At 44.1% G+C, this 12,779-nt stretch overlaps 1 protein-coding gene across 2 annotated transcripts in view; it reads right to left on the bottom strand.

The window, feature by feature from the left end:
* Nucleotides 1-4,321, bottom strand: part of mdfi (MyoD family inhibitor) — a 33,144-nt gene extending 28,823 nt beyond the window's left edge. The window contains exons 1-2 of one of the 2 annotated variants that reach the window (XM_015342598.2): nt 3,186-4,321; nt 1,629-1,736 (exon numbers count right to left, since the gene is read on the bottom strand). In XM_015342598.2, the coding sequence (XP_015198084.2) occupies nt 1,629-1,725 (97 nt within the window). In that variant the 5' untranslated portion in view covers nt 1,726-1,736; nt 3,186-4,321. Of the gene's footprint in view, nt 1-1,628; nt 1,737-2,792; nt 3,009-3,185 lie in introns of those variants that run through there. The other variant, XM_015342599.2, reaches the window with a different exon arrangement.
* Between the last annotated feature and the right edge of the window lie 8,458 nt (nt 4,322-12,779).

Below are 12,779 nucleotides of genomic sequence, written 5' to 3' on the forward strand. Positions count from 1 at the left end.
CTCTTCTCGAATCAGCAGCTCTAACGGGGCTGTAACAGAAGACCCTGAACGGGATGCAGAGGAGGGTCCAAGGTCCACATGCTGTGAAAGGAGGCTCTTGTGAGGCCTGTCAGACCAGTAACTGGCAGCACCCAGAGCCTGTAACCCTAAATTGATGTACCCATGTCTCCCACTGAAAATACCCACCGGGCACTAAAAACACAGGGCGGGTATCAACTTCTCTTTCACACACAATGTACAAAAATAGTAACAATTAAGGTTCGTGAAACATTTTTGCCATCATCTGAAGCCGTAATATCTCTCTCCAACTTATTTTCAAAAATGAACCACGAGAAGCTTTTTTAATCTGATCTACAGCTCTGAGCGTTTTAATTTTGCGAGACTTTAAAGTCAGAGGAGTGCGCCTGACTTAGCAGGATGCTTAAGCAGCAGCACAGCAAACAGACAGAGGCCTGGGAGGCTTGTCAGGACACATGGAGACCTCTGTAACAAAGCTGGTGTGCAAATACGCTACACCAACGATCCATGAGAAGCAGACGGCATCCCCATGTGTCCCGTTTCTGTCCTACTATATTCCCACATCCTTTCTTGTGCGCTCCATCTCCAACATTTATGAAAACATTGTTCTCCTTGGCATCTGTACTGTGGAGCATCTCCCTTTCAGCTTGTTTCCTCACCTAGATGTCTGCGGGAGTATTATTACAGAAGCACACTTCTTAGTCAGCACACACAGTGCTCCCATGTGCAGCCCGGCAGAAAGAAGAAACGCTGCTTCAGCCGGCGAGCCTGCTTCAGGTGTGGCAGAATGCTGGTCTAACAAGAGAACACAGCTGTGGGCCCCGTGGGGGGGGGGGTGGAGGAGGAATGGCACCTGAAGAAGGCTGAACAGCCAAAACAAGACACCTCCCCCCTCACCCTCAGATGTAACCAGTCCCATCACTGAAATATAAAAAGCATGGCTTGTAATGGTTTTGTGTCTACGTAAAGACTCAGGAGCAAGAAACCTCTATGTGTTGTACGTACCGTATGTCTTCGCTTTGGTTACAGCACAAACAAGGCACAAAAGTTATACTTTCAGGGTAGTTAACTCTATTCTCTTAGGAAACAGCTGCTGCTTTAGCTTGATGAAATCTGAATGTGTTCAAAAGAAAAGATCCCATTCTTAATCACTTGAACCATGTCTTGTCTTCTATTTGGTCATGGGTGTTGTTTCATTTTTGGCTTAGTCATGGTAAATTGGCCGCGCGAATGAAAAGCACACTTCCATGGCTTTCCTATCAGGGCTGTTGGGAGAACTGATAGTAATCACAGCTAATCACACTGGATTTGACTCATCAGCCTCTTGGCAGCCCTTTTCACCATAGTCAGCGAAACGAATAAAGAGTGATCATAGGAAAAAAAACACGCTGGAAAATCTTAATGCTAATAAATGTTTAATTTACAAAAATATCAAGAGCCTCGAGATCAACAGCAAAAGATTTCTCTCAAAAATGTTGGTTGATGTTATTCCTTCAAGATAAATCCCCAAAATAGCATTTTGGACGTGCAGTGGTCATGAAGGCTGATGCAGGAGGCCTGCTGTAACCCCGCAAGCCCTCCTCAGCGTTCTCCAGCAGTGCTCCTCTTACCTGAGACTGGAGCCCCGGGCTGGTGCTGTATCGAGCAGTGGTCCTCATCCTCAGGAGAGTCAGGAGAGCTGGCCGGGGGACCGCGAGCCCCTGACATCTGTCCACAAGCTAGGGGAAAGCGACAACGAGGGGGGTCAGACTGAGCAGCACTTTCCTTCTGGGTTCCCCGAGACGCGCGCAGGAGCCACAGACGCAGACACGGCTGCCTGGACCCGAAGAAGCCTTGAGAAACTTCCTTTGTTTTCAGTCTTCGTACAGGAGGGAGCCGCCCAGCCTGATTAATCAGCTCGTCCGCTAACATCCCGGACCGCGAGGCGTTTTTTTAAAACCCAACAGTAGCTGGGTTGATGGCACCCCCTTTCGCCTGTCACAGTTAGAGGGGTACAGGTGTGCTAGGGAGAAAGCGGCCCTGTGTATTCCCCGTACTGCGGAGGTCCTGACGACACGGAGAGCAGGAGGGCACCGATACTCCCGAGCACGTAGGTGCCAGGCAGCTGGTGACAGACACCAGCCTTGACAACTGTGCATTCTCCTCTTTTTAAAATAAATTAGGCTGCACATTGTATAATTAGAACATGATGACCAATATGTAATCAGTTGCACAAACTATAATTATTACCTTTAACTACAACTTGCTATTTACATAAATTATAATACAGACCCTCCCATTTTAGACACCCAGGTTTCTCAATAAAGGTGACCCTATTGTACATACAGTAAGGATCTCATATTCTGTTTGAGTTTACAAAGTCACTTTATTAAAGACTAAAGATGCAATTCGGAAAAATACGGCTATTACATTTCACAAAAATATAACTAGAGTGTGATTACTAGACTCTACTAGACTGTTTGCTAAACAAAGGTTAGTCATATGGTCATTTCTTTTTACTGACCGCTCATCAGTGTAAGATTAACGATAATGCAGAATAATGCTCTCGAAGACAATGAGGTTTTTAATTGACAGGTGAAACGATTTACTTTGGTACAATGTTGAAGTAAAGTTAAGCCTCGGTTTGTGGCTTTGCTAGCTGTCATTCACAAGGGAACTCAAAACTAAAACAGATATAGGTGAACGTAAAGAGAAACGCACTCCAGATAGGTGTAAATCTTTTATAGTGGTAACCCAGCTCTCACAGACAGGTATAATTTTTAATCAAATGTTACCTGGATATTGACTTTTTTTAGCCGATACTTTGAAGATAGAATCCTACTGCAGACACAACACGCACCAAACAGCCCGTCTGCGGGTTCTGGTCTTCGTCACTAGACGCCAATAGCCTAAATCAAACATTTCGCTTCTTTATTTTTAAAAATAAAAACCTCACCATAAACAAAGCTGGCTAAGGATGACACTGTTTTCAATTCCTATTTCTCTTTAAAGCACCCCCTACCTTACGCTCACCTGAATTCTGTTTTTTTCTAACGAGCCTGAACATGCTCGAGCGCAAACGAACTCAAACCTGTTGGACGTGCTCAGATATCGCTTAATTGGGACAACGATAACAATATCCATTGAAACAAAGCATAAATACGGCATATAGAGAACAATTTACCCACCTTGAGGCGCTCAGAAATACTGCATCAATTGCATTCTATGCTTCTTTCTTCACTTGGTTCTTCTTCACAAACTTATCTATCGTTCATTCCGGCTGCAGTTATTACTTTACTTGCACAGCCTGTTCCGATGCCTGTGTCCCAATGTGATGAGGAAAAGTTCTTACGGCCTCTGCAACTTCCAAATTCCGGCGTTTGTGTTGCTGTTGGGTGAAGTTTTCGTGTTTCTTGTGTATCCCTGTTTCTCGCTCCCCGAGCCCCTGGGAGAGATTTCTTCGTGTGCCGCCGCGCTCGCTTTTCAAACTTTTGGCTTTTTGCTTTAGCCGACTGGACAAGCGCTGTTATTCGTGTTCGCCACCTTTCTCAAGCAACTTCGCTGTATCTTGTCCTGTGTTTTACCACTTTCTAACGTCTGTTACCCTTCTCTCTCTCCCTCCCTCCTTCCCTCGGTACAGTCTTGGAGACAGCTTCAGTCCCTTCAACAGGAAATTGCATTCAAGGCTGATTACTGTGTTTCCTTTAGGCAAGAAACTTAGAAAGAACTTGTGTTTAACTAATCTATAATTAGGTTTAACCTAAAGCAGAGACAAATGAAAACAAGGTTTCGGGATGGTCCCTGCGCACAAGTAAATTTAAAATGTGATAAACGATACACTGTTACGACAATGCAGTGGAGGAAAGCGATTATTATTTAATTTCGAATGACATTTCTACACAACAATTTCTCACTTAGTTCTTAGCCGTTCACTTGAACTTGTAACTTCTCTTTATCAACGCTTAATTCTGACCTGATCTTATTTTTTTAATCCACATTCTTTTAGTTGTTATTTATAGATCAAAAGCTGACTTTTAATAAGCATGCCCTTCTATTATACATTAGGTACTGTATAATGTTGCCGGTAAAACCAGATAAAAAAGTCTCCACGCTATGTAACTGTATTCCACTTTCTATTTACAGTATCTGAAGGTTTTCTTTGCAACACTCAATGTCTACTCCTTCTAATAATTCGTATCTTGTATGGTGTAACAATTGTATTTTGTTTCCTTGGACAAAACTTATTTAACAACACGAAAGTTTTTACTGCTAAGACTCATTGCAGGGCAGACTGCTTAACCTGCAGGCTATTTTAAGTAGACTGTACATTGTGAGGCATGTGTCAGTTCTTCAGAGATAGCTTCTCTACGCTTAACACTTAATGGGTAGCAAATGTTCAGAGGTTTTTTTTCTGTATGGATAACCCTCAGTAATGGCTGCCTAATATACAGTATGTAGTGTAAAATGAGTAGTGTATCGCACAGAAAGATTAAATCAGACAGTTCTTGCTGCTATACTAGAGTGGTGTTTTCTCTAAACAATTCTATACATACACTATATTTAACATGCATTTGAGTTAATAGACTACAAGCTTTGGTAAGGATTTAATCGGGATCATTTGTTTCAGCTAGAGTGGGTAGAGAAATACATGATTCCCAAGTGCAAGAATTCAGACCTTCAAACAGCATGATTAGAAATGAAGAACTTCTTAGAACCATTATTGGTTTCTAAGATCCTGCACAGCCCTTGTGAATGCTCACCACCAGGCGTCTACACAGTACTTTGCAGAGTGCCCATAGGTCTTGCACTCCTTTTCCTTCGCCTTGGTCTCCAGCTGGTTTCTTTTTTGCTTTGCCACCCTTTTCTCTGCCACCATTTCAACGTTTGCCATGGTGTGGGCTGGGGCGACCGTGGAGCAGCGGCACTGGTTCTGGGTTCCCGAATGGAAGTTCCCTGGGGCCCTACTGCCTTGAACTCTGCCTTGCGCCCGCTCCTTGTCGGCAGACGATGGCTCCCCCGTTTCCCTGAACTGGATGAAGCGGATCAGTGTCTGATTGTAGTTTGAAGTTCAAAGGGTACCGTTTGAGACTGCTTGCATCTAGTATACTTTGTTAAGGCTCTCTTCCTTAATCTCCTGATCTGAGCTAACAGCGTAGGATTTCATATTTTATGAAGTACATTCCAAACCTGCGCCCTGGTTTAAAATTCATCATCAAAAACCGGTGGAATGCTCTCTGGCTGGAGATCGTGCTGATGGCTGGACGTGCCAGGCACTTGACCCTGCACCTGCCTAAGTGGTGGAACTGATGAGAACCGTATGGATGGTGGATGTACAAAGGGGTTTTAGGGCCTGCACTCTTGAAAACGCTCCTTAAATCATGTTTAAGTGTACCTTTTGACATTTCAGGCTGCGGAAAGCAAGGCAGTCAACCGATTTTGGCAACTAAAAACATTTGATAGTGTTATTAGCGCAATTTCACACACTCCATTGATATTCTGTTGTTTACTCATAAATTAATTCAAACCTACTAAAATAAGCAAGTGCATTTCTCAGTATCAAACATTCCTGTAAAACCAAAGGTTTCAACACTTAACAAGCTGTCTGAGCGTTTCCTACTGCATAAATGTCTAGCACTTTGGGACAAACTTCACAACTCATGTCATTCTTCAGCGATTAACCTATTACTTGATGGCGACCTTTTGTTTTACATAAGAACATAGAAATTGCGTACGAAAGAACTTTGGCTGTTGGGCCAAAGGCGATCATTTGTTTTTTAATATCGTAGCGATTCAATTACCTCATCCAGCTATTTCCAGGGGAAGTCAATAGAAACCAGCTTGTTTCATACTCTAATTTATGAAAAAGCACCCCTACACACTTTTTTTTCTTTTAATATCTGTAATGTTTATAATGTTTAACCATGTCCAGAAAGGGAATTTGAGAAGGACACCCCCACATCACACTGAGAAATGTTTGTTTAGAGGGGAACCCTCCCCCTCTAGACATGAGAATACACCCCAAACTAAAAACTAAAATGATCTGATCATCTTTAATGCCATCAAGTATCTGTTTTAGCCCTGTCCAATGCAATTGACCTTCCCTTAGGTCAGTACTCTGCAGTATCTGGAAGCTGAACTTACCCAGGATGATCTCAGTCTTAAGGGGGTCTGAGCTAAAAGTTGGGACAGTCTCATTCTCACCCAATGAGCTGTAGAGAGTTTACATGGGTCTCTTCCAAAAAGCAAACCATCCCCAAGCCCTCTACATTTCCTCACGGGTGAGGTGGCCAAGCCAAATACAACAGAAAAAGTTCTTCTTGCTAAGACTCTTTTGTGTTTGTGGCCAGCAAATATCCAAAGGTTATGTCAGGGTTGGTCTACAGCTGAAGAAACAACAGAGACGCAGCTTGTTCTAACTGGACACAACTTTAGTGGGTCTTATTCAGCAGTGTGACAGTAACTCATGAACATAACAGGAAGAGCCTTCATTTATTTTTCATAATCACGCTCTGTTTTTGTCTCCCACTAACAATTTGGGAGCTTTGCCTAGGACATTACACACAGCTACAGGACATGAGTTACAGCAATGTTGTTATATCACTGTCAGTCCCAGACAGAGACGTACAGCCTCACTTGCCCTATGTATGATATAAGCACCACTGCTTTCCTCTGCAATAGGTCGCCAGGTGGCCCAGCTGATAAGTTAACCCGAAAACTCGAAAGTCGAAAAACCCAAAAGCTAAAGCCCAGAAATGACCTATTTATATAGCCAAGCACATGTTGCTGGACTGATGTTCCTATGCTCACATTACACTCCACTGCTCAAAACCTCACATCCTGTTGTCAGTCTCTTTTGTCTACTCTGTAGCCGCAGCAGTGGATTTAATCATTTACTCTTTCGTCATCCATCCATCCACTTTCTAATCATTTAATCAATTTAGGGTAGCGGGTGAGCTGGAGCCTATCCCTACAAGCAATGGGGGAAAGGTGGGATACACCCTGGAGGGGACACCAGTCCATCACAGGCTCTAGGCTACAGAGACAGCTCAAGGTGCCTACATTTGGTCCTCCTGGTCATTTTATTGATCTTTTCACTCTTCTACATCATCCTGAACGTCCTCAACTGGACAGATAAAATGTTCTGTAGAGCTAATCTACCCAGTAGGACAGAGGACTACTAAAAGTGACTGTAGCCAAGGATCAGTGTTCCTTCCTGTGCCCAGACTGACCAGTGTCTCAACATCAATCCCCATGCTGACTTCCTGTCACACACCACTGGGGGAGCCACCAATACACCCCTCCACTCCAGACTGCTTGAGAGAAATGGCAACATCATGGTGTTGAAATTTTCCTATGGTTATTTTTTGAATAACAACAGCACTGTACAAAAAGAATGAACCATGAACAATTAAAAAAAAAACTCTCAGATTCACTATACCTTAACCACCAAGGTAGCCAATGTCAATGTTTAAGCATTAAAGTACAGCCGATTGTTGCGTTGAAGGATGAACGAAGCGAACGATACTGTTTACAACACGTCTTCTCGCGTCCAGGGCTGTGAGCTTCACTCCTGGCATACAGGAGCATCCTCAACATACAGCACTGCGGCGGTCCTGAAGCCAAGAGGCTGAGCAGCCAGCAGCCAATTGTGTGAAAGAGCTGCTAATGCTGTGCTCAGGGGGAAGAACACCGCAGATACCTATTGGGAGCTTTAGTATTATTCTAAACTTTCGACGTGGTTTGTTTTCAGTGGGTCGCTGTCGGCTTGGCATGGCCAAGGAATGGGGAACCGAGCTACAATGTGTTTCTAATCAGCCACAATGATGCTTTTGTTCTCCAACACAAAGTTGCTTCAGGAGTTAGTAAGAAAGCACTGACTCCAAGATGTGTGTTTTTCTTTCAAAGTTTCAAAACGAGGGCTGTGATACTGTGAAGAGGCGTGCATGATGGGACGCTAAAACTGTTCCTAAAGTGCTCCACATTCCAGTGCAAATCTGACACTGGGAAATCAGGGTGAACTGGTGCATAGCTGGGTTTCTTTTAACTGGCTGTCATGAACGTGCGCCCAGACACTTTTGGAAAAATGTGGGATTTGACAAATATTTTGACACATGAAAGAAGCCGTGCCAGCGCAGGCCCGGTCGAAGCTAAAACATTTGACAGTGGTGACAAAGTCAGGTTAAGGGACATTCGAGTTTGTCAAAGCTGAGGGGCATGAACCCAGGTCAGCTCATTGGAAGGAACTGTTGGATAAATTCATACTTCTGTCTCTACTTCTATACCCAGAGGAAGAGCCTGAAAGGACTGAAACCTTGTTTTTCATGTTTTAATACGGTCGCAGACCATATTGGCCTCCTAATCTTCCTCTACATCTAAAAGCTCTTGCTGTGACCGTCAGCTGTTGAATTTTGAATTGGAAGGTGAATGGATAATGTCTCTTCATCTTCTGAAAACAAAAGAAAACAAAACTTTCATTTGCAGATTTACTTCTAAATTTATTGCTGCAATACTTTGATAAAAATGCAAAGGGGATACTTGTTGATGGGATTGTTTTTGTGGTGAATTTTCTAAATGTAGGTCATTAACCAATGTAATACCCCCTTGCATTTATATAGCCCTTTTCATTCCATAGAGCACCCTGCCAATGCAGAAAGGCACCCGCTTTATCCCCCACTGAAGTGCAGCCCCACCTGGGTGACACAGTGGCTCTGTGGCTGGAAGGTTGCTGGTTCAAATCCCACAGCCGGCAGAGGAGTCCTACCCCGTTGGGCCCCTGAGAAAGGCCCTTAACCCCAACTGCTCCAGGGGCGCCGTGCAATGGCAGACCCTTCGCTCTGACCCCAAGCTTCTCTCCCTGTCTGTGTGTCTCATGGAGAGCAAGCTGGGGTATGCGAAAAGACAAATTCGTAATGCAAGAAATTGTATAGGGCTAATAAAGCAACATTATCATTATCAGGGCGGCCACTCTGCACCTGCAGGAGAGAGAAACTGCTGCACCGGCTGAATCAGGGTAACTTCAGAGAGGCAAGACTGTGCAATGTCAAAAGGAATTTAGCCGGGATGTCACCTAAATGAACACCCCTGCTTTTGCAAACAATGCCCTGGGATCTTTATTGCCTGAGGAGTCAGGACACTGGTTCTGCACGACACCTTCTGCAGCACAGTGACTCCAGTCACCAGGCAAGGGGTGCTGGTTATACACAGCAGGACTATGGTAAAGTATGGAGATGTGCAGGCAAAATACGTGGTACTCTCTCTTAGGGAATGTTTAGATACTTTCCGGGGATTTATGCTTCACAGTAGCTTTTTTTGGAAACCATTCAATAAAGCCTGTTTTCTTGATTTCAGTCATTTCCTGAATGTGGGATATTTTTGGACAAATCATGTCTGTTTTTTTCTTTTTCGTCCACGCGCACTTCCGTGATATTGTGAAAGCGCAATCCTTATTGCGGACCAACAAACGCCTTGTAACCTGGAAGTCCCGCTCGGGACGAGGCTTTTGTTGTGCCTTTCCGGTATGCTGTCTGGCCTGTTTACCCCTCCTGGTGGACAGAGAGTGTAAAAACAGCAGCGTCTCGGACTTGGCTGGGTGATCCACCCGCGCGCGAGGCACAGCCGCGACCTGCAGCGGTCTCTGGGAGCGGCACGAGAGCAGCTCCGCGCGGAAGGGCTGTGCTGCCACGAGGAGTCGGAGCAGCGAGCTGTAGTCTCGCTCGCACGTCACGCCAAGCAGGAGGCGTACGCGGGACGTAAAATCAAAGATACCCACAAAGCAGGAATCATGATTACAAGACACAGTAAGTTCCTAGACGGATGGTGCGGGTAGTAGGGATTGAGTTAAACAGTTGCCATGGATCCCTGTAATCTAAAAAAAGCGATGTGTTCATAAAAAAATCATAAATTAAAACATTTACAATTCTCGTTGTTTACGTATTTGACACTTTTTGTTACATAATAAGACGGAAACATACCAAATACAGCACTCTAACGCAGTCACCAAAACCTGAAACTGTCTTCCTTTGACTCCAGTAAAAATCCAGTTCTCTCTACTCAATGTACCATTTCACTACATTTCCAACAGTGAAGCTCAGTGAGCCATCCGGCTAATACTTGTATCGCTTGCCAAACTTTTTAAATCAAGCGCTGATTGTTTTGCATTCAAATACATTCAATAAGCGTTTATTACATTCTTGAAAGATCACTGCCAAAAGTCGTTTTAATTCTACAAAATGTATAACGGATGAAAGAACTTCTTGAATAAAAATTCCCAATTATGTTAATCAAATATTTATTCTGGGATTCTTCTCCTAGAATTAGTTCAATACCTGGTAAAGCCCTGCCTTCTTAAAACGACTCTTTTCTATTGTGATGAGCGCTGCTCCTGAAACGCTATGCACACCGGCATAACTAAGCTCGTCAATAAAATACATGACACAAAACATAACTTGCACAAGACATTCTCCATTGCAGTGGAAGAGAGACAGCTCTTAAAACTCATTTAAACTTATTTAAACAATGCTTGCCGTTTCTGAAATCGAAGAAGTCAAATATATTTAGTCTAAAAAGACTTTAAACGGTTGTCATGCATAACCTTATACTGTAAGTTACAATGCAGTCTTTACAGGAATCGCAACCAAAACGCTTTCATACCTTTTAAAGCCTTACTGACACATTTGCTTGTGAAATTTTAGGGTTTACAGTCAAGAAACTTACTTTTCCATTTAGTTAGTATGTATGTGAGTGTAAATAATGTAAAAAACGCTTTGTGGACAGCTGACATGCTTTAGTTTGCCCGGTAGAAGCTGAGCTCTGACATTCACGCCGCTTCGGAAGCAGAAGCCATGGCTGTCCGCGCGCCAGGCCGCCACCAGCCGCACGCGGCACCGAACAAGGCTATCGGAGCCGTCAGCAGGACAGAGAGAAGAGGAAACGGTACCGTGTCCGCTCGTCCCACATCTGCGCCTGTCCCGCGTCACGGCAGGACCTCGCCCCCACAGGCCTCCGCGGAAGGAGCACGTCACGCGTGCTTTTCTTTGACAGCATTTGAAGGGCACAGCAAAGCGTTGACCCTGGGTGGCGCGGCTTATATTTGAACAAAAAGTCTTTAAGCCAGATGTTTTTTTTTACTTACCCCTTACTGGACCGGGCCGTGGCCCCCGCGGCGACACCCCGCTCGCTCGCTCTCCCGTCCTGCGTCCCGCGTGAAAAGAAGCCGGAACCACGTTTCGGAACGAAGCCGCGTGGACTGTTGACGTGAGGCGGAGGCCGTCGCCCGCGATTCCCGAGCCGTTTAATCGAAGCCAGGCCTCCGCGCACAAGGAGTCTTTCTCTTCTCTTCACCTGTGTATTGCTGAGCTGCAGGAAACTCCAGGTCTCCGCAGCTTCAGGGTTACACATGTTTATCACACTATGATGTGCGAGTTCAATTCATGGAAAACGTTTTAAAAACGTTTGTATGAAATCCTCTCTGACGATTCTATATTCTACATACAGGTATAAGGGCATTTTAATTCCTAGAAAGTGGCTGTTGTTGTTTTTTTCTAATTGAGTAGTTTTTAAATACATGATTAATGCTAATTTCTATTGTAATGAAACTGTACAATTGGATTCCTTTGTGCTAAAGCAGCCTAAAATATTGAAAAATGTTATAAAAGCAGGGAATGGTGTCTGGCGCTAGAAACTGAGGATCCTGGGCTAAGCAGTATAATTCAAACTGTGGTAACTACAAAAATCTTGACCAACTTTCACTGGAGGAAATACTCTGCACCTACAAGTGTTTGAATTGGAAAACATATTGTTGTTTTTTTTAGATGAGAACTTCAATGCAGGGGACATACTGTATAGTACAGGCAGGCATTGAACAGAGCAGCAGTGATAAACCAGAGGCACCCTGGTCTTTCTGAACATGCAAGTGCAACCTGCTTTGAGACAGTGTAGTGTGCTGCATTAAAAAGATGTGTGGTTCAGCCTAATTATAAGGTTCCAGTAAAATGGGACTTTAAAAAATGTTATGAGGTACTGTAAAATATTAACATACTTCACTGCAAGTCATCGTAAGCCTTTTTATTGAAATTGTGTTTGTCTTTAATTTCATGTGTTGAAAATGTGCCTATAGGAATGAATGGAAATTGAAGGACATGATTGTTGGCTCGTGGGTGATTAACTGCAGTGCTCAGTAAGAATTATTTTCTGTTCTACCAGCAACCCCAGTCCCAACAAGCTTTGATCCAACATCTGAGTTCAGGGACTAAGAGGTCAGGTCTAGTCTGTCTTGGAAATGGTTCATGTCCGGGCCCTCCAATCCTACGCCTATGCAGTGGGTTTTAGGATGACCCTACAGGGATACCAGTGTTGGCTTGTGAGGATACCCCAATTGTACAACCTCAGATTCTGCTTTGGAAAGTAAGTTCTGAGCAGTGTGCAGATTCATTTAGAATTACATGGCCCTCCTGTTGGCTTCCCTGACTCAGCAAGATCACAGGGCACACACCTACACACAAGGACAATTTTGAGACACGGGTTAACCCAGTCAGCATCCTTTTCGAAAGTGGAGAACACATGAAAACACCACATACACGGCAAACCAGTCCAGAATCATACCCAGGCCCTAAGAGCTGGGGCAATAGAGCTCACCGCCAAGCATACCATACTGTTCCTTCTCTAGCGTGTGGAGCTCATCATTGTTTCTGCAACATTACGTAATGTACAGAACTGAGCTGGGCATTACCCTGCATGAAATGACATATTTAACTAATATACTGTATATAACAGGGTTGACCGGA

Source organism: Lepisosteus oculatus, chromosome 5, assembly GCF_040954835.1.
Source record: "Lepisosteus oculatus isolate fLepOcu1 chromosome 5, fLepOcu1.hap2, whole genome shotgun sequence".
Lineage (NCBI taxonomy): Eukaryota > Metazoa > Chordata > Actinopteri > Semionotiformes > Lepisosteidae > Lepisosteus > Lepisosteus oculatus.